This window comes from Chiloscyllium punctatum, chromosome 3 (assembly GCF_047496795.1).
Source record: "Chiloscyllium punctatum isolate Juve2018m chromosome 3, sChiPun1.3, whole genome shotgun sequence".
Classification (NCBI taxonomy): Eukaryota; Metazoa; Chordata; class Chondrichthyes; order Orectolobiformes; family Hemiscylliidae; genus Chiloscyllium; species Chiloscyllium punctatum.
In genome coordinates, this window is record NC_092741.1 from 80,944,061 (window position 1) to 80,965,789 (window position 21,729).

Below are 21,729 nucleotides of genomic sequence, written 5' to 3' on the forward strand. Positions count from 1 at the left end.
GCATTGCTATTTGTGGGAACTTGCTTAGTACAAGTTGTCTACGAAGTGTTCTACATTATAACAGTGACAATACTCAAAAGTCCTCATTTTCTATAAAACAGTTTAGTATATCATGAGGTCTTTAATTACGTTATATAAAAGCAAATTTTACTTTTTTGTCTTTTTAGGCACAGCAATACAACATTCAAATTATTGACTAAACCAGTTTGGACTAATATCACTTAATAATTGCAATAATAACTTGGTAATCAAAAGTTAGCAGTGAAATACGACAAGCATTGAGCGAAACAGATCATCGATGCCTAATTCTGAGTCCTTTGTAGTCATGACATTAACATTTCCCCTGTTTAACTTTGAAGAAAACATATACTTGTTAAATTTTCATCAAGTAATTTTAAATCATATATATATTTTTTGTTATTGCTGAAAATAATCACCAACGAATCAACATTCCCCGCTTATGCAGTATAAATGTTAGTTTTTCCCATAGATGGCATTCTTGTGAATTGCCCTGATGAGCTCAAGACAAAAAGCTTTGGCAAATGTGCTTTTTCTCAGCAATGCTATATTTCTGTTCTATTGCATGACAATTTTCATTATGATTATATGCTACTAATTTACTGGTTCTCAAACTCTTTTTGCTGAAAGACTCCTTTAGGGTTCCTCAACCAAATTATAATTTTATGCTGTATGTTATGTAAATACTGTATATAAAGAGCATTTTAAAGCACTTTTAAGAAAATAGTTTTGTTTTGCCACAATCAATGGGTTACATTCCTGCATTTCACTGTAGAGTCTCCTTAATTGACAGGAATCGGGAGAGTAGGAGCCTAGAGAGAACAGTGCACAGAGGAAACACTGGGGGGAATGAGGTACAGGAGAAACATGATCAACACTGAATAGGGGCCTGGCAGAGCAGTAAGGAAAGCAATAAGGAAGCATAGATCAACTAGACCAGGATTTGGCTGAACTCACTTGTTTACTTGATCAAAGTGGGTAATGCTTATGTATTCAAACCCTCTAAGAAAGGGAGCTGAATAGAGGTACTTTGACATTATTTCCATGGAAATTCTATTCTAGATCTAGCTATTTCTGCTTCTGTGACTTGCAGGTGACCTATCGTGTTCACTATCAACACTCAAACACTGTGAGCTACATCAGGATCAGAGGCAGATGTATCCATGCATTTACAATGGGATGCAGGCCTCCTCCAACTTTTATACCTCTATATATCATCAAAACATAATTGAACAAAAAGCAGAAGAACACTTTCAATGTTCAATTGTGATCTTTAATGTACTATGTTTAGCTCAACTGAAACCTTCTGTTTTTGTTTTGTTAAGGTTATTTTCACACATGAAAATAATAAAGGACGTTTAATAATAGATGGTCTCCACATTCTAGAGGGTAATCTCATCAGTCCTGTTTATCCATGGAATATAACTGAACCATTTTATGTGGGTGGTGTGCCATTGGGAAAAGCTGCCAAAAACATTCAGGTAAGTTATGCTAATACTGTGTATTTTTTTTAAAAATTCATCTGTGGGATGTGGGTGTTGCTGGCTGGGGCAGCATTTCTTGCCAGTCCCTAGATGTCCTTGAAAAAGTGGTGGTGAGCTGCCTTCTTGACCACAGTGCACATGCAATAGGATCATACACATGGCAAGGGAGGGAATTCTAGAGTTTTGATGCAGCGATGTTTTTTCTTATTCATCTGCACCCCTTGTCCCTTATCCTTCTGGATGGAAGTGGATGTAGGTTTGGAAGGATCTTTGTTGAACTTCTGCAGTGCATCTCATAGTACACACTGCTGTTACTGAGTGTCAATGATGAAATGACTAGATGTGTGTGGGTGTGATGCCAGTCAAGCAAGCGGCATGGTATTAGGTGAAGTTTTTTGTGTTGTTGAAGTTGCACTAATCCAGGTAAGTGGGGAGTTTTCCATCACACATCTGACTTGTGTCTTGAAGATGGTGGACAAACTTTGGGAAGTCAGGAGATAAATTATTCACTGCAGTATTCTTAGCTTCTCACACATTCTAGTAGCCACTGTATTTATATGGCTATGCTAATTTAGTTCCTGATCAATTGTAACCCCCAGGATGTTGATAGTGGGAGATTCAACGATGGTAAGGCCATTGAATGCCAAGGAGTTGGAGATGGTCATTGTCTTGCGGTGGTGTGACATAAATGTTACTTGCCACTTTTCACCATAAGCCACGATATTATCCAGGTCCTTCTGGATTTTAACCTCGACTGCTTAAGTATTTGAGGAGTCACAAATGGTGCTGAAAGTTATGCAATCATCGGCGAACATCCACACTGCTGACCTTATGTTGGAGAGAAGGTCACGCATAGAATTCCAGTGTCATGCCAACGCCTGCATTGTAGCATTGTATTCATATACTTCAAGCACATTTTTGCTTTTTGCTCTGAGGGCTGTTCTGCCAGCATATCAGCCATTTATACACTTGCAATGAAAAAGTTTTTTAAATAATATGACAGACTGTCAGAAATTCAGTCCAGGTACACAATCCTTAATCCGAAACACTTGGGATCAGCAGGTTTTCAGAATTCAGGATTTTTCAAATTTCAGAATAAGTGGATGTTTGACGGTGAATTTTTTAAAAAAAAGTTTTACCAAGCAGCAGACTGACTGCTACTACTACAGGCCCTGAGACAGAATTGAGGCCCTCTGCACCCCACCCCTACACACACACACACACATCACGTCTGAGTGACATGCATCGAGTGGGTGTGGAATTGGGTTAACTGTTTGCCAAACAACCTTGTTAATGAGAAAAAACTTCACGACAAAACCTTCGGACTTTGGAGCTTTACGGATTTTGGGGTTTCAGATAAAGGGTAGTCTGTCTGTACTATAATAAAGGGAGTAAGGTTTCACTTTGGTTGCAGACAGAATACTGACAACTATCCATTATACATTGATTTGAACTGGGGGCCTTTATGAACTTAATGTGGTTATTCTTTCCATTGTCTTCAAAATTTTAAAATACTTCATGAATTTTGTTGAGGGTGATTCTTGAAAGGATTTCGTGGAAAGGTTTTGTAATTGAGTTTCCTCTTTAAATCCTTTTATTTTGGTATCTCCATAACCCAGACTACCATCCCATAGTTAAGAAATGATTCCCATCTTCCCATGTAAAGGGCTATCAGTTTAAACTAAAAAGGGAATTGAAGGACTGACTTCAAAGGGCCTTGAAATCAGTTGCAAACAGTCTTAGGGGACCTGAGGATCTTCATATGTTCAGTCACTGAAACAGGTTAATTAATCCATATCCTGGTATTTTTCTGCCCACATAAGGTATATATTTCAATGGTGCTGTGCTGGTCACTTTTCCATTGTATATTTTAAGATTATTATCTTGAAGCAAATATTAAAATCTCTGCTTCAACAACTTAGAGCACACAATTTCATATCATGGTCACTATTTTTAATTGTTGCTAGATAATTGACCAATGTTGTGGATAGGGGAGGGGAGGGTCAAGGCAAGATAATTCTGACAGTGTCACTGCCTAAGAATTGAAGGGTTATCTTGCTAATGCGAAGAAGCTATCCACAGTGTGATGTCTGTTAAGGTATTTGTTACAGCATGTCCATCTGCTGAGAATTGAGAGAGGTAGGGACAATAGTTACAATTAAGCAATAGAGGTAGAGCAATTATATCCAAGTTAAACAATACCATGAATGACTCGTTTAATTTGGATACAAAAGTACCAGGAATGACTCTCAAGATTTTCCTCTGGAATAATGTTAGTCTCTGAAGCCCATCGTTTCTTCTTGGATTTTCTGCAGTGTGTTCCTCATCACTTAAAGAATGTAATTTCTTACAGCTGTGAGGGCTTTATAAGATTATGTTTTGGGACTGTGTCTTTAAATTAGGGGAAAATGGGACATGACCTGTTTTGCATTCTGAGACAGCAAGCCAGCGTGTGGTTAAAGATTAAAGTGTGTATAGGTGGCAGTGTATGGTTGCAGCTTGTCTTCCTAGAATGGCGGCACAAGATGTTTATGCCTATAAACAATTATGAAAGCATCTGTGCTATTAGTCTCCAATGTTCTAAGAAAATGCTATTAATGGTCGGTTGTGTAAATACTTATACTTTCAACTGTTTAATTCAAATACAGAATGAAGTTGAGAATCAGTAGGATATTTCATGAGCATTTCTATCTGGATGGAAGACCCTTGGCATTCATGCTGCCATGGAGGTGGGTCTTGAGAGGGGAAGGGTCCTTAGGAAGCCATTGTAGGATCAGGTTATAGGTTTCAAATTAAAAGTTCCTTTTAGTAGTTGGCGGTTTCAATCAAGATAATAATAGATTAATCAAAGAAAATAATAACCAGCACAATTCAATGTTTTCCTACCAGGGGTAGGCTCCTCAGTGCAAGCAAGAATTCTGTTGGAAGTCTGTTTTTCTCGTTAAATAGAGTTGACACTGGAACCCATGAGCCATTTTTTGCAAAGGCAATATTACAAAGCACAAGATACTCATTTAAACATTTGGTGGCAGTGCAGGTAACTGCATTAATTAATTAAAATATATTTTTCTTCAGGTCAAGTCAATCCAAAGTTTTAATGGCTGTCTTCGGAACTTCCAGCTAAACAGACAGCGGTTGTTACCAGCAAGTCAAACATTTGGTGTTACACCTTGCTTTGAAGGTCCGACTGAGTCTGGAACATTCTTTTCCACAGAAGGAGGATATGTGATTTTGGGTAAATCAAATAAGCATATCTTAGCATTTACATCTCTACGTGCATAGATCGGAAGCAAAATGTAGTTCTTTCAAAGTAGACTGGAAGTGGTGTCTTCAGTGGTTCTGAAAAGAATGCTATTCCCGGGGGGTAGCTTTAAACTGTGAAACATGGGGGAAATGAGCCATTACTTTATTTCTAATTTGAACATTTTAAATGATTTCAGGCAAGGCTGTAACATCCTGATCAGATAAACACATGGTTTACCATATGTAGAAGCTCGATAACAATAAAGTTAAATAGAGTGCAAAATTGCTATTACAGAACAAGTGATGTATAATTTGTTATTGTGCAATAATCAGAATTTCTGCACTTGATTTTCAGATGATTCATTCAATTTAGGATTGCAATTTGAGCTTGTTTTTGAAATTCGTGCAAGAAATCATTCAGGAATACTGTTACATATTCACAGTTACAACCGGAAATACCTGAATCTCTTCATGGAATATGGACAGGTAAGGGATTAAGAGAATGTTAGAGCAAAGCTTTCTAGCAGTGTATATATTGGATTACTCAAGTGCAGAGCAGAGAAGAAATTCATGAAGAAAATGTTCTGCGGTAGTAATGGAGCCGAAGTGCTTTTCAGTCCATTAACTTACTGATGTGCTTCTGGCAGGTTTTCATTCTATATATGCTATTTCTTTGCAGGTAATATTAAAAGTCAGCAATGGAACTGCAGAGTTTAAAACATCAGTTTCTCCAAAGCAAAGTATGTGTGATGGCCGATGGCATCGAATAGCAGGCAAGGGTCATTTTAATTACTTTACTGATATTCAAATACAAATTTCCCATATAGCTTTTAACTCAATAACAAAGTACCCTCAAGAACCTAATATTTAGCCAGTCACTGTAATTATCAGAAGACCATAAGACATAGGAACAGAAATTAAGACATTCAGCCCATTGAGTAGGAAAATCGACATTTCAGGCAAAAACCCTTCGTCAGGAATCCTGATGATGGATTTTCCTGCTCCTCGGATGCTGCTTGACTTGCTATGCCTTTCCTGCACTTCTCTAATCTAGACACTGGTTTCCTCACTTTTGTCCATTCAGCCCATTGAGTCTGCTCTGCCATTCAATCATGGCTGATAGGTTTCTCAAACCCATTTTCCTGCTTTCTCTCCATAACACTTATCCATAAGAAAACTGGTGCAGTGATAAGAATAAGAGCTTTGCTTCAGGGTGGTCTCGAACCTCCAACTCTTTGGTTAAGGCCAAACGCACTGACCAATTGCGCCAAAAGCCGGGCAGTTAGGGCAGAATAATTTTTACATTTAATGGCAACGACAACAATTGAGTCCGTATATTCAATCAATCAATCCAATCAATCAATCAATCAAACTGCTCTCAATATTTTTAATACATCCAGTCACGTGAGATTGACTTTAGTTAACAAATGTGCTGATATCGATACCTCCTTATTATCTTGATGATTACAAAAAAAGAATGGCCTTTGGTTTATGGAAAGGTGTAACTTTCCCCTTGAAGTACCCAGTGTTGGCATTAAATATTATACTGCAATATGGAGGTCAGTTAGCTCAGTTGGCTGGGTGGCTGGTTTGTAATCTACATTCAGACAAAGAGGAGGTTTTAGCATGTTTGGAAGATCTGAAAATAGATAAGACCCCTTGATCAGATGGGATTTATCCTTGGATTCTCTGGGAAGCCAAGGAGGAGATTGGAGAGCCTTTGGCTTTGATCTTTATGTCACCATTGTCGACAGGACTAGTGACAGAAGACTGGTGGATAGCAAATGTTGTTCCCTGGTTTAAGAAGCGGAGTCGGGACAACCCTTTTGGCCAAATTATAGGCCAGTGAGCCTTACTTCGGTTGTGGGTAAGGTGTTTGAAAAGGTGATAACAAATAGGATTTATAATCATCTGGAAAGGAATAATTTGATTAGGGATAGTCAACACGGTTTTGTGAAGGGTAGGTCATGTCGAATTAACCTTATTGAGTTCTTCGAGAAGGTGACAAAACAGGTGGATGAAGGTAAAACAGTGTGTATGGACTTCAATAAGGTGTTTGATAAGGTTTCACACAGTAGGCTATTGCACAAAATACGGAGTTTTGGGATTGAAGATTTCGCAATTTGGACCAGAAATTGGCTAGCTGAAAGAAGACAGACAGTGGTGGTTGATGGGAAATGTTAATCTTGAAGCTCAGTTATCAATGGTTTGCCGCATTAGATTACTTACAGCATGGAAACAGGCCCTTCGGCCCAACAAGTCCACATCGACCCGCTGAAGCGCACCCACCCACACTCATTCCCCTACATTTACCCTGCACCTAACACTAGGGGCAATTTAGCATGGCCAGTTCACCTAACCTGCAAATTTTTGGACTGTGGGAGGACACCGGAGCACCCGGAGGAAACCCACGCAGACACTGGGAGAATGTGCAAACTCCACACAGTCAGTCGCCTAAGGCGGGAAATGAACCCGGGTCTCTGGCGCTATGAGGCAGCAGTGTTAACCACTGTGCCACCGTGCCACCCACGGTGCTTGTCATTTTTATAAATGATCTGGATGTGGGCGTAGAAGGATGGGTTAGTAAATTTGCAGATGAGACTAACATAGGTAGAGTTGTGGATCGTGCCAAAGGATGTTGTGGGTTACAGGGGGACACAGATTAGGTGCAGAGCTGGGCTGAGAAGTGGCAAATAGAGTTTAATGCAGAAAGGTGTGAGGTACTTCAGAAGAAGTAACAGGAATGCAGAGTTCTGGGCTAATGGTAAAATTCTTGGCAGTGTAGATGAACAAAGATATCTTGGTGTCCACGTGCAGAAATCTGTGAAAGCTGCCACCCAGGTTGATAGTGTTGTTAAGAAGGCACATGGTGTGTTAGTGTTTATTGTTAGGGAGATTGAGTTTCAGAGCCACGACATCATGCTTCATGTACAAGATATTGGTATGGCCGCATCTGGAGAATTGCATGAAGTTCTGGTCACTGCACTATAGGAAGGATGTGGAAGCTTTGGCAAGGGTTCAGAGGAGATTTACTAGGATGTTACCTGCTATGGAAGAAAGGTCTTATGAGGAAAGGCTGAGGGAATTGAGGCTGTTTTCATTGGAGAGAAGAAGGTTGAGAGGTGACTTAATCGAGGTGTATGAGATAATCAGAGGGTTAGATAGGATGAGCCTTTTTCCTCGGTTGGTGAAGGCTAACATAAGGGGACATAGCTTTAAATTGAAGGGTGATAGATTTAGGACAAATATCAGGGGTAGTTTCTTTACTCAGAGTAGTAGGGGTGTGAAATGGCCTATCTGCAAAAGTAGTAGATTCACTGACTTTAAGGGCATTTAAATGGGCATTGGACATACATATGGATGATAATGGAATGGTGTAGGTGAGATGGGCATCCGATTAATTTCATAGGTCAGCACAACATTGAGGGCTGAAGGGCTTGTACTGTACTGTAATGTTGTGTGTTCTATGTTTTATGTTCTAATGCAGAGTGATGCCATCAGTATGGGTTTAATTCCCACTCTGGCTGAGGTTACAATGAAGGACTGTTCTTCTCTACCTCTCCCCTCACCTGAGGCATGGTTGCCCTCACGTTAAACTAGTCCTCTCTCTCTAATGAGAGCGCAGTGTATGACCTGGTAGGGCTGTGGTGACTTTACCTTGCCTCCAGCACAATTAAACACCAAATAAAGATTCCTATGTGCTCTGGCTAATAACATATCTATGCACTAACCTTAATCCAGCACATCCCAATGTAGGAATTTCCAATTTGGTTTTGGTTTTCGTTAGTATAAAGAATTGCCGTTTTCACACTTTGAGGCTCTTCACTTGGACGAGAGTGATGTCGTGGATGAATTTGTACATTGATTACAAGCTAATAACTCTCTTACATGGCTGGCCTACATTTGAACTTCTAAAAGGCTTTTGCCCTACATAAGAGATTAATGTTTAAAATTAAAGCACATGGAACTTGGGGTAGTGTATTGAGATGGACAAAAAATTTGTTGGCAGACAGGATTCAGAGAGTAGGAATAAATGGGTCTTTTTCTGAATGGCATGCAATGATTATTGGAATACCATAGGGATCGATACTAGGACTCTAGCTTTTGTATGTTAACAATTTAGATGAGGGAACAAATACAATATCTCAATTTGCAGATGACACAAAACTGGGTGAAAGAGTGAGATGTGAGGAGAATGGAGAGTTGTTGCAGTGTGATTTGTACAGGCTGAGTGAATGAGTAAATGCATGACAGATACAGTTTAATGTGGATTTTTGTGAGATGATTTTGGTAGCAAAAATAGGAAGGTGGATTATTATTTGAATGGTTGTGATTTGAAGATGGGAGATGTTTGACAATATATGAGTGGCCTAATGCATCAGTCACTGAAAGTTAGTGCACAGGTGCAGCAGGCAGTAAGGAAGTCAAACTGTATGTTGACCTTCATAATGAGAACATTCAAGTACAGAAATAAGGATGTCTTGCTGCACTTATACAATTATACATGAGGCTACACCTGAAATATTATTTTTTGTTTTAGTCTCCTTATCTGAGAAATGATGTCCTTGCTATAGAGTATGTTCAGCAAAGATGTACCACACTGATTCCCAGGATGAAAGGACTAATGTATGAGGAGGCATTGAGTTGTGAGGATTGTATTCACTGGAGTTTAGAAGAATGAGGGGAGATCACCTAGAACCCTACATGATTCTAACAGGAAAAACAGGAATAATGCAGGAAGGATGTTTTTGATGAGTGAGGAGTCTAGAACCAGGGATCATAGTTTAAGGATAAGGGGTAAACCTTTTGGGACTGAGATGAGGAAACACTTCCTCACCCAGAGAGTGATGAGCCTGTAGAATTTACTATCACAGAAAGTGGTTGAAGCCAAAACATTGTGATTTCACAAACAACATAGATATAGCTGTTGTGGCTAAAGGGTTCAAAGGACATTGGGGAGCACAGGATTAGGGTATTGAGCTTGATGATCAGCCAGGATTATAATGCATGATGGAGTAGGGTTCTAATGACCTATTCATCCTCCTATTTTCTATGTTACATGGATATAAATAGGGACAAATATGTAGTGTAATTCAGTGCATCCATTAATTTGCATGTGCTTCAAAGTTTCTGACATCATTAGGTATTGATAATTTAATTAACAGAGTCAAAGAATTGTCATGGTGCTGAAGGAGGCCATTTGACTCATCATGTCTGCACTGGCTATTTGAAAGTACTACATACTTAGTGCCGTCCTCCTGCCCTTTCCCCATAACCGTGTGCATTCAATTATCACCTAATAAACCCTTGATTGACTCAACTGAAACTGCCTCATACACAATTGGAAGCAGTGCATTCCCTACCCAGACCATTTGGTGTGTGTAAACGTATGTGCTCACATCACATTTACTTCTTTGGCAAATCATTTAAACGTGTGCCTGCTTGTTCTTGATCCTTTCACAAAAGGAAACAGTTTCTGTTCGTCTACTTTGTCTAGACATCTCTTAATTTTAAAAATTGCAATCAAATCTGTTCTGAGCTTTCGCCTCTCAAAGGAAAACAGTCCCAACTTCTTCAAAATATCTTCATAACTGAAGTTTCTCATCCATGGAACCATTATTCTAAACTTTTTCTGCGCTGTCTCTAATGTGTTCGTATCATTCCCAAAGAAAGGAGTACAAACCTGTGCACAATAATCCAGCTGAGGCCAGTTCTGAAGAAGAATCATATTGGACTCGAAATGTTAACTCTGTTTCTCTTGGTGCCAGACATGCTAAGTTTCTCCAGCTCTTTCTGGTTTTATTTCCAATTTCCAGTATCCACAGTATTTTTGTTTTATTTATCCGACTGAGCTCTAATTAGAGATTTTTATATGTTCAGCAAGATTTCCAGGAGAAATTTGTTTCACTGCTGCTGTACTCTATGCCCTATTAAAAAAAACTTTGGATACTTTATGTTTTATTAACTGCTCTCCACCTGCCACCTTTAATGACTTCGAACAACACACCACCTCATACTTCTCATTAAAATTCACCTGACATACAATCCACCAACTTGTCAACATCCTTTTGAAGTTCGACACCATCCTCTCACTTCACAGTGCTTCTGAGTTTTGTATTGTCTGAAAACTTTGAAATTGATCCCTGTACACCAAGATCTAGATTCCTAATACAATTAGGAAAAGCAAGAATCCCAGTACTAACTCCTGGGTATTCGATTACAAAACTTCCTCCAGCCCCTCAGCCAATTTTTGAATCCATATTGTAACTATCACTTTTATTCTTTATCCCTGGATGCGTTGGCAACTTTAAACATCCATAGTTTTTACAAGATATTGATATTGAATCTTTCTCGTAACTGAGTTTCCTCCTCTGTCACCATGGCCTGAATAACATCTCCTTCCCTGTGAAGTCAAATGCAAATTATTAATTTAATATCTCAGCTATGTTCTCTGCCTCCTTGTGAAAATCTCCCTTTCTGGTCCTAGTCAGCCCTACTTCACCTTTTACCAACCTTTTACTATTTAAATGCCAAGAGAAAACTTTGGGATTCCCCTTTGTTAGGTGCCAGTTTCCATTTGTAGTGCCACTTATGTTTCTCTTATTTGCTCTCCCTTCTGAACATTTGTATTCAGCTTGATTCTTAATTGTATTTTCTAATTGATATTTATCATAAACACACTTTTTTATTTCTTTATTTTAATCTCCAGCTTTTCTTTTCATTAGAATCATAAGGTTCAGAGAGGCCCTTTGGCCCATCAAGTCTGTACCACCAAAAACTTGCCCACACTAGACCCATAGTCTTGAATGTTACACAACTTCAAGTGTTCATCCAAAGCCCAAAACATCAACTCTCCTGCTCCCCGATACTGTCTGACTGCTGTGCTTTTCCAGCACCACACTTTTTTTCGACTCTGATCTCCAGTATCTACCGTCCTCACTGTCTCTATATTCAGCCAAGCCTTGTTGAAGCCAGGTTTCCCCCGGTTAATTATTAGTTGACCGCTTTGCAGAATACCTATGTTCTGTCTGCAAAAATGACCCTGAGCTTCCAGCTCCTGTTACACACATCACCATGTTTCCATCCCCAAATTTCTGTGGCAGGTCTGAAGCAAAGTTCCAGTGAGGCTCAGTGCAATCTCAAAGAACAACACCTCAATTTCCACTTGAGGATCCTATAGCCTGTAGGACTCAACACTGAGTTCAATACCTCTATAGCCTGATTCCATCCTTTCCATATGTTTCTCTCTGTCACTGTGGGCTCCATCTCCACCTATTCACTCATCTCTCTGTATAGAATGATCTAAAGGGCGAAAATTGTTGATGATGTTCAACAGCTGCATGACCTTATTTGAGACCTGTGAACATTCCAATACTTGCTGAAGATGGCACAAATAAACTTGTTATTCTGTACTTGCAGTTTGCTACACTGTATAAGAGAGTGAGTTTTGTTCCATGTTATTGGACTTCACCTTGGACTGGGATCATGAATGGTGCCAGGAACAAACCTAAGCCTCCAGACCAGCCATTGATTGACAGGCACAAGGGCATGAGGCTTATTGCTTTCTTTTTCATTTTTAATTATTACTTAACAAATGCTCATATCTAAATAAATTCATGTTGTTGAGTTTCATTTTAATTATATTTAACCGAATCTGAAAGGAACCACTTGGATACACTTTGTAATCCAAGACACACTCCCCTTTTAAAATCAAATTCAAACTTCGCCATCTGCCGTGATAGGATTCAAACCATTAGGCTGGTACTCTGGATGCTAGCCAGTGACATTGGCACTGCACCACTGTCTTTACTAATCCAGCTCCTTCAACTCTGAGAAAGGGCCATATTTCTCTTCCTCATTATATTAATAACATTAGTATGGACCATTTACTCTGGTTGATCATCCTCTCCTACTCTGTGACATCCATAACCATGACACTGCAGAGATGACACACTATCCTGGAGTCACTTTTATACCCTCAGAAATTTCTGCCTGTTTTTTCCTAATTAATGAATCCCCTATCACAACTACACTTTCATTCTTCCTTTTCATCTGTACAGCATTCACATACATGGTACCATGGACTTAGCACTTGTTGCAGTCTTCTGAGGAAGAAGTATCCAGTCCTTCACCAGTATCCACAATGAAAATCTGATTCTTGAGTGAGACTGCAGAGGAGTCCTGCACCACCTGTCCGGTTCCTTGGGGTGTTAAGAGATCTCAAGTTCCTTAGCAGTTTGAATGCTCCTATCTGCATGTAACCATCTCTTTAAACACGTTGTGTATGTATTTTTTAACCTCAAGATGCATTACAGTGACTTCAGCTGCTGCTTGAGTTCCAAATTCTGGAGCTCACACTTCTGCAGGCAGTGACACTTCCTATACGTGGTCATTTACGTCATATGAAGTGTCCATGATTTTCCATATGACCGATATACTCTGTCATAACCTCCGCTTACTTTTGTATTATTTATAATTAGTTGAAGATTAGCAATTAATAAACGTACAGCTCACTTGTAATAGAAACATAGAAAATAGGAGGAGGAGGAGGAGTAGGCCAGTAAGCCATTCAAGCCTTCTGTGCCATTCATGATGACCATGGCTGATCATCCAACTCAACAGCCTATTCCTGCTTCTGCCCATATCCTCTTTAGCCCCAGGTGCTATATCCAACTTCTTATAATCATACAATGTTTTGGCCTCAACTGTTTTCTATTGTAATGAATTTCAGAGCTCTCCACTCTTTGCATGAAGAAATTTTTCCTCATCTTATCTCAGGTATCACCCTTCAATGTCACTTTTTGGATTTAGCAGGAAGGCAACTTTGTTAAGACAGTTTTTTTCAAGGTCTACAAAATTCAGCCAAAACATCTCACCCTAGGAGATGCAAAAGCAGGTAGGATTAAAGTGGCTGGGTAAAGCCTGAAGGAGCCCATAATGCATATTTTATTTTCTGGGACATGAATATGACACATTTCAGTTTCCAGTTTTTTTTCTAAGTGAAATTAATAATGAATGCCAATGAAGGATAATATGTGATGTGGATCCATGCACAAGAAAAACTAGGTTGAAGCTGCCAAATCAGATTTTGAGTGCTGTCAACAACAAGAGATTTAGATCAGTTCCAAATTCAGAACCCAGAATTTAAGTTTTAAAGCGTTCTGTGTAATCTATTTAGTTTTACATTTAACTAATGACATTTTGTCTTCCATTCCAATTATTTTCTCTTAGTGACTTTATATTTCTGCTCATTTAGTTATCAGAGCATCAAATGTTGTGCAGTTGGATGTGGACTCTGAGGTAAACCACTTAGTGGGGCCAATAACGTCACGCTCTTTCAGTCCCAAGGAGCCAGTATTTGTTGGAGGAGTGCCAGGTAAGCAAAGTGTTTGACCCTTGAACCTTATAAGTAGAGGGACATTGGGAAGGGATTGTTTAATTCTGGAGTTATTTTAGTGAAATGTTGTATTGGGTAGAGTTCTCCCAACCCTGTGGAAATGAGTTTGGAGACACAGGAATATAAGGAGTGAACCCTTTGGGGATGGTTCTCTCCATACTCCTGTCACTGGGGACATTTCCTGCCTGGCTGTTCACTCTGTGGAAGTGGGCAAGTAGCCTTGGCAGCAACATGATGAAGGACTCAACAAGTTAAGCTAGGATTTGTTTTTGATTCACCAGATAGGTCCTGTCGTCTGCCAGCTGTTAATGTCCAGCAGTGTGCAGCAAGGTTCAAATTTCCTTCCCCTTTTACCACCTGGCCTTGTCAGGAGTATTGCAAATATGCACTTCTGTAATTATGCACTTTATATGTGCTTCTGCCATCCAGGCTGAGGTACAACAGTGAGGCAGCTAATTCAACCCTTAAATTTACCCCCTTAAAACAATGAAGATGAATGCAACTTGGATTCATTGAAATTTTAGTTTGGGAGGAAGTGGAAGATCTTCTCTTAGCATTTTTAAAAAGTCCAAACAAATAAATCATAAATGTGTGCAAGGGAAATGTTACTGTGCAATAATTCAAATAGTAAATGTGGGATGGTTATTTTTAAATTTTGGTTGTAATTTAGATAAACCTGGTAATATTACATTATCCCATTCAATGTTTACAAAAGACAGAATTGCTAATTCAAATCAGTTGGATCGACCTGGGAATAAAGAAAGGAAGATATTCAAGATGCATTAAATTGACTGGTCTTCATCCTGTAACTGTGCAGTCACATAAACTACAGACTGATGTCCTTTTGCTGCAATTCCGAAGGAATAAAAGAATACCAGTAGGCCATTCAGCCTTTTGAGCCTAATTAGTCCATAGTTGACCTGCATCTTAACTTCAACTTCTTCTATTTCTGAAATCCATATTACCCTTCTGAATAGTAATTGCAGGCAGCATGAAATCCCGGAAGTCTTTAGCTCTTGAGACTCAAGAAGGTGATAAAGAGGTTTAGTCATAGATTAAAAAAAAAGAAAATGTATAACAGTGAAAGAAATTAAACAATGACAGCAAAGTAGGGCAGAGAATAAGCATGAATTTGAGTCATCATAAACAGTTTTATAAGGGTTAACTTTTTTTTAAGCAAAGAATAATCAGCACATGAAACAGGCCTCAACATAGCTTTTTTTGCCTCCAATAACCCTATCAAATGTATGTTATCGAAGTCTAGATATTTACTGTCTGAATGAACTGGAATAAACCTAACAGCCATCTTCATCAGTACCTACTTTGGAATCTTTGGAAAATTATTGAGAGATTTTTCTTTATTTGTCAACATAATAAAGGCAGTGTCAAAAATAATTACTTTATAGTTTCCCTGAACAGATAGTACTGGACCACTTTCAACTGTCGTAGCCCTTATGGTAATGGAAGTAAGCCAGTAAAGTATGAATTAGTATTGTTGTCACCAGATTTCAGTCAGTCTGAAAAGTATTTTGTAATTATGAACTAAAGCTAAGGCAGCTCAAGGAATAACTTTCTGTTTTGTTTTCTCAGAGTCACTACTCAGCTCAAGACTGAGCACGCGCCAGTCATTCACTGGTTGCATGAGAAACTTCAACATCAATGAAACTCCTGTCATTTTCGCCAAAGCTGCCCTGGTCAGTGGAGGAGTCAGCATCAACTCATGCCCTGCAGTTTAATGCTTGTAAACGCTGCTTCTGCAATCTTTACATAACTGCCTGAAGGAAAATTGATGCCAAATCAGAATTTCACATTTGGGGGTGCAGTAATGTATCTCAAACGAATCATCTGTCAAGTTACTTCCTTCATCTCATTTCTTTTTAATTTGTCCATGCATTTCTTTTACTTCAAGTTTTTTTTTCCCAACAAATTAGTTATTGGAACCAATAAAGTTACCTTTCAGTTTGTCATGATCAATTTGAAAGCACTAAGAATGCAAATTTATGTTATCAAAGGGTCAAAACGTTAATTCCAAATACTGAGCTTGAATTGCATGGTCGATTTGCTAAATACCATTAGTTAATACTAGTGATAATGATGTGACTTTGCTATTTGTAAGAAAGAGATGCAGTGGCTCAGATTAATTAAGTTGGTTATTGATCTGAAGGGATCAGGTGCAATGGCCCTTACTATCTACATTTGTCTCATGTAAGTAAAATAAAAATAATTTCTGTACAACCCTATAAGTCCTCATACTCAACCAGCTGAGTAGAATTATGTCAGTTCAATTTCTATCTAACAGGTGCTTCTGTTTCATAGTTCATAAGTAATGATCACACACCTGGCCAGTTAAATGATTCATACTGGTGATTTGGATGCTTCTTAGTTCCTCTAATTAGTAAATCAAGCACAATTTCCCTTTCATAAAGCATGCCGACTTCATTTGATGGAATTTTATTTTAAGTCTCCTGCCAGAATCTGCTTAATACTGTATGAATTCCACCATTATGCCTGATGACAAATGCTAAGCAACTGGTATATTGTTGCCTACCTTCTGTCTCCCTTCTGTCTCAAATAGAAGAGATCCATTAGCTATTTTCCAATCCAATGAGACCTTTCCAAAGTCTTGGGAACTCTGGAAAATTAACACTATCTCAGCAGCCTCTCAAAAAACATTAAATAAAGTCCATCAAGATCTATGTCAGATGTTAGTACTTTTCTCAATAATCTTTCCCAGATGATTCTTGTTGCTTAAAGTTCCTTCCTCACTTTTACTTATTGATTTATAGTAATTTCTTCTGCCTTTCACAAAAAAGATTAATGCAAAAATGTAGTTTTCCTAATTTTTGTCAGTGTTTGCTTTGATCTTCTGTCCAAACCTCAGACCTGCCAGTCAAATTTGCAGAATTCTGCAATTTATTTTTCTCCATTTGACACTATCTTTTAATTTTTTAATAATCGACACGTCCTTCCCCGAGAGATTTTTCTTTCTCATTGGGATGTATCTTTGCTGAGGATTATTATTACAGAAGAATCCCTGCAGTGCAGATACAGGCCAGCCCAACAAGTCCACACCAACCCTCTGAAGTGTATCCCACCCAAACACATTCCCCTTCCCTATTACTCTACATGTACCCCTAACTAACACACTCCGGAACACTGTGGGCAATTTAACATAGCCTTTTCACCCAACCTGCACATCTTTGGATTGTGGGAGGAGCACCCAGAAAAAACCCATGTAGATACAGGGAGAATGTGCAAACTCCACACAGACAGTCGTTCAAGGCTCGAATCGAACCTTCTGTGAGGCAGCAGTGCTAACCACTGAGCCACCGTGCCACCCAGATGTGAAATATCTGTCTAAATCTCTGCCACTGCATCTATATTGACCTATATCTTAACCTACTGAAATAAAAGCAGAGTACTGTGGATCCTGGAAAACTGAAATTAAAACAGTACAAGAGAAACTTAGCAGGTCTGGAGCATCAGTGAAGAGAGATATAGTTAACATAGAGTCCAAACACTCTTCTTCAGGTCCAAAACATTAACTCTGTTTCTCTGTTCACAGGCTGATTTCTGGGATGGAGAGATTGACAAGGTTAGGATTGTTTTCGCTGATGCTCAGATGAGTGAGGGGGAATCTCATAGAGATGTATAAAACTCCCAACAGGATGAGACAGGGTAGATGCAGGGAAAATGTTCCTAATGGTGCATCCAGAACCTGACTAAGTGGATAATTCTTTGAATGCTAATGTTGATCTATTTTACAGTAGAAAGCTAGATTGATTAATGTGAAAATTACAATTCATATGATTTGTTCCAGTTACAAATCTAATGTTAAAGTGTCACAGAATTATCAAGTATTTGGGACGGAAATGTTATGTTAACATATATCATTATCATTCTGGGCATAATTTGAGTACCAAAGACAACTGTTTCCTTATTTTATCACAATTGACATTCACTTGCAATTTTAAATATCAAGGCCAGAGGGGGTTCAAACCCATTTTACCCAATGTTGCCTTCACTTCAGTTCTGCTGCCAATTAACATGAAGCTCAGTGCTGCAGGGACCTCTGGTGGTATTGATGTGGTATGGCAATATCACAATTTTATAATTTTCCATTGATGCATTCAAGATTAAAATGTAGTTTGTCAGTGACTGCCTCTCAAAAATAAGCTCAAACTAGTAAAGTTTTGATATTCAAGCTTTCAAAATTGCATTTAACACATTGTTTCCATTTACATTTTATGATCATGTTTTCACCTTATCCAAAACCTCTGCTGGAGATGCATAGTCACCAATGTACCTAGGGTCGAAATGTTGTGGAAAATTAGACCAGGAACCCAGTGGATACAGAGTGAATGGTAATGTTTGCTACTTCACCAATTTCATCTAAGAATAACTAACATGGGAATTCCAGCTGTCTGTTCTTTACTGACAGCAGTAACCACTTTCTTATTCAATAAATAGGAACAATCGTACAGGCGAACGTTTTAGTGAAATGTCTGATGTAGACATCTGACTAAAACACAGTTGTCACAGGCTTTTTAAAAATATTACAACATCTTTATGTTGCAAATTGTGAATGTATTCAAATAGAAAATTTATTTTAAAAGACAGCTGACAATCAATTGGTTGGCCCTTTATTAGCTGTACTTACAAAGCTCCTCTGGACATTTGCTTAATTTTGGATTTGCTGATTATTATTGTAAACTTGTGGATGTTGCCCATTCAGTATATAACTACATGTATTGATGGATATGGAACTAAGCATTATATTGGTCAAATAATCAAAGCATAGCATAGCCTTGGTTCGTGATTGATTTTGTGCTTTTAGAGTACAATAAATAAAAAACAAATATGAAAACATGGAATAAATAAATCCAAGAAATAGTAGCTTTCATCCTCCCAGCTCACCAACTTGTCTAAACATTGGCACTGTTAATACAGTAATCTAGTAAATGATAGCACCACACTAGGTTCATGTGTAGGCGGTCTGCATTCAAGTCACAATTTTGCTTCTTGTGAAAATATCTTTACTTTCTGTGTGCATGTTTCACCCTTGCCACAGCCATGTAATTAAAATGAGCTTGTCAGTAACAAATTGATCCACTGGGGAGGTAGCTGCCAGAATGAGAGACATCAGAGTCTAATCCTGCTGCTATGGGAAGTCTAGAACACAAGCAGATAAAGACAATGGAAATATGATGCTGGCATAGAGACCCAAATATGAGAAGAATAACCGATACTTCAAGCTTTAATGATGACACCAATCTCAGAAAACAACAGGATTCTCTGCAACAATCATTTAATTTTACTGCATATTGTAAAAAATAACTCAAGTAAGCATTACTGCCCCTCTTTCCATCACCTTGTGCTGTGCACATCTGAACAGTTACATTGATATCCAGCCAGCTTTTCTTTGTGGTTAGTGGAATTGTATTTGGGCACTTGGCAAATATACATACATCTACAGTTATGCTTTGAAAGTTGCCTCATTGTACTTTTTTTTACAACATTGATCTAATAAATTTCAGGATCTGAGTTGCAAATTTGTTATTGTGAATATTTCATTTGTGAAAATTGTGCAACAGCCCTTATTATGCAAAGGGCAGACAAACATACAAATTAGCAGTAGGATGAAAATGATGGCCCACTTGAGCTTGATCTGCTATTTAATAAAATCATGACTAATCTGATTGTGGCATCAACGCCACATTGTAACATACCGTAAACAACGTTTGATGACCTTAGTCAAGCTATCTCTTCCTTTAAAAAAACTATTCAATGATTCTGCTCCAGCACTCTGTGGCAAGTGTGTTCCAAAGACACTCGGCCCTCAGAGAAAAAGAAATTGTCCTTATCTCCGCCTTATTTTTCAACTATTTCTAGTTACTTACACAAGTGAAAACACCCTTTTACATTCATCTTGTCAAGTTCCTTTAGGATTTTATATATGTGCGAAAGTTGGCCTTTCATTTCTCTAAATAACAATGGATTCAGACCTAACCAGTCCATTAGATAACCACTCCCCTATCCCAGAAATCCAAAAGAATTTAAGGCATTTCTGAATTTGTACATCTATGATAAATATTCTTCTGCTATAGCATGAAGTTTTTTTGCAATTTATTTGTCAAGGAAATGTAAAATATTAACCTGATAGGGTTTTCATGATAAAATATAAAGAATGGAAGCACCTTTTAGTAAACAGCCATATGGCATGTCCAGTGTGGGCGACCTGTGAACTTTGTAAAAGATTTGCTGGGTACAGGGCAGGATGAAATTCTGCTCCGGGTGCAGAGAAGCCCATTGGGTGCAAAGAAAGTGAGTGGAATAATTTGTGCTGGATTTACACTTGCCCTGGATTTTCTGATGAATATGCCTGTGCCATAGAAGCTTTGCATTGCATTGTGGTACAAGCTTCGTTACAACTTAGTTATATATTAGCCAGGCAAACTTCCCAAGATGCTTCATTAGAGCCTGAGTAAACAAAAATTGATTGCTACCTCAGAAAGTCTAAATGACCAAAAGCTCGATCAAAGTGGTAAGTTTTAAGAAGTCCTTTAAAGGAGAAAGAAAGGTTGAGGTGGAAAGCTTCACACCTTAGTTCCAGAAAGCACAACCGCCAATGATAGAGAAATTAAAATCAGGGATTCACAAGAGGTCAGATTTGGCCAAGCACAAGGATCTCAGTGGATTGTAGGGTTGGGGAGTTTAGAAGGATAAGAAGGAATAAGGCCATGGAGAAATTTAAGAAAAATGATTCTTAAATCAAGGTGTTATTCAACAGGGAGCCAAGGTCAGTCAACAAAGAAACAGTCGTTGTTTCAACAGAATTTCAGACTCCAAGAGAATGAAATCAACTTTAATGGGGCTGTTAACGTGTGTAAAAGGATCTCACTTTTACAGCTAGAAACAAAGTGAACACAATTCCAGTCAAAGCAGAAACTCTGCCATCCACCTCCTATCCAGAGGGTACATCTGAGGGTGATACCAAGCTACCTCCATGTTTTATTTCCACTACCTGCAACAAAATCTAGCTGGCGAGCGTTCCACTGGAGAATTAGATTAGATTAGATTACTTACAGTGTGGAAACAGGCCCTTCGGCCCAACAAGTCCACACCGCCCCGCCGAAGCGTAACCCACCCATACCCCTACATCTACATTTACCCCTTACCTAACACTATGGGCAATTTAGCATGGCCAATTCACCTGGCCTGCACATCTTTGGACTGTGGGAGGAAACCGGAGCACCCGGAGGAAACCCACGCAGACACGGGGAGAACGTGCAAACTCCACACAGTCAGTCGCCTGAGGCGGGAATTGAACCCGGGTCTCAGGCGCTGTGAGGCAGCAGTGCTAACCACTGTGCCACCGTGCCGCCCTAATTACTAAGGTCTCAATGAGCATCGCACCAAAATTAATGAATCCCAGAGCCTATCTCTACAATTTCAGATGGGGCCAATGCCGATCACAAGTGCCCAGCATTCCCTACCCCTATATGTGTTGTCAGAGCAGGATGCCCACAATTTTAGGGCCAAGGTGTGTAATTGTAGGATCTATCAAAGTCCTAATCTTGAAAAAGT

The 21,729-nt window shown here is 38.9% G+C and overlaps 1 protein-coding gene across 1 annotated transcript in view; it reads left to right on the plus strand.

Moving 5' to 3' along the window:
• lama4 (laminin, alpha 4) overlaps positions 1–19,631 on the plus strand; it is a 173,070-nt gene extending 153,439 nt beyond the window's left edge. Inside the window, exons 35-40 of the mRNA XM_072555716.1 lie at positions 1,344–1,499; positions 4,578–4,737; positions 5,101–5,231; positions 5,425–5,518; positions 14,002–14,121; positions 15,733–19,631. Coding sequence (XP_072411817.1) covers positions 1,344–1,499; positions 4,578–4,737; positions 5,101–5,231; positions 5,425–5,518; positions 14,002–14,121; positions 15,733–15,878 — 807 coding nt within the window. The 3' untranslated portion in view covers positions 15,879–19,631. The remainder of the gene's footprint in view (positions 1–1,343; positions 1,500–4,577; positions 4,738–5,100; positions 5,232–5,424; positions 5,519–14,001; positions 14,122–15,732) is intronic.
• Positions 19,632–21,729: the final 2,098 nt, after the last annotated feature.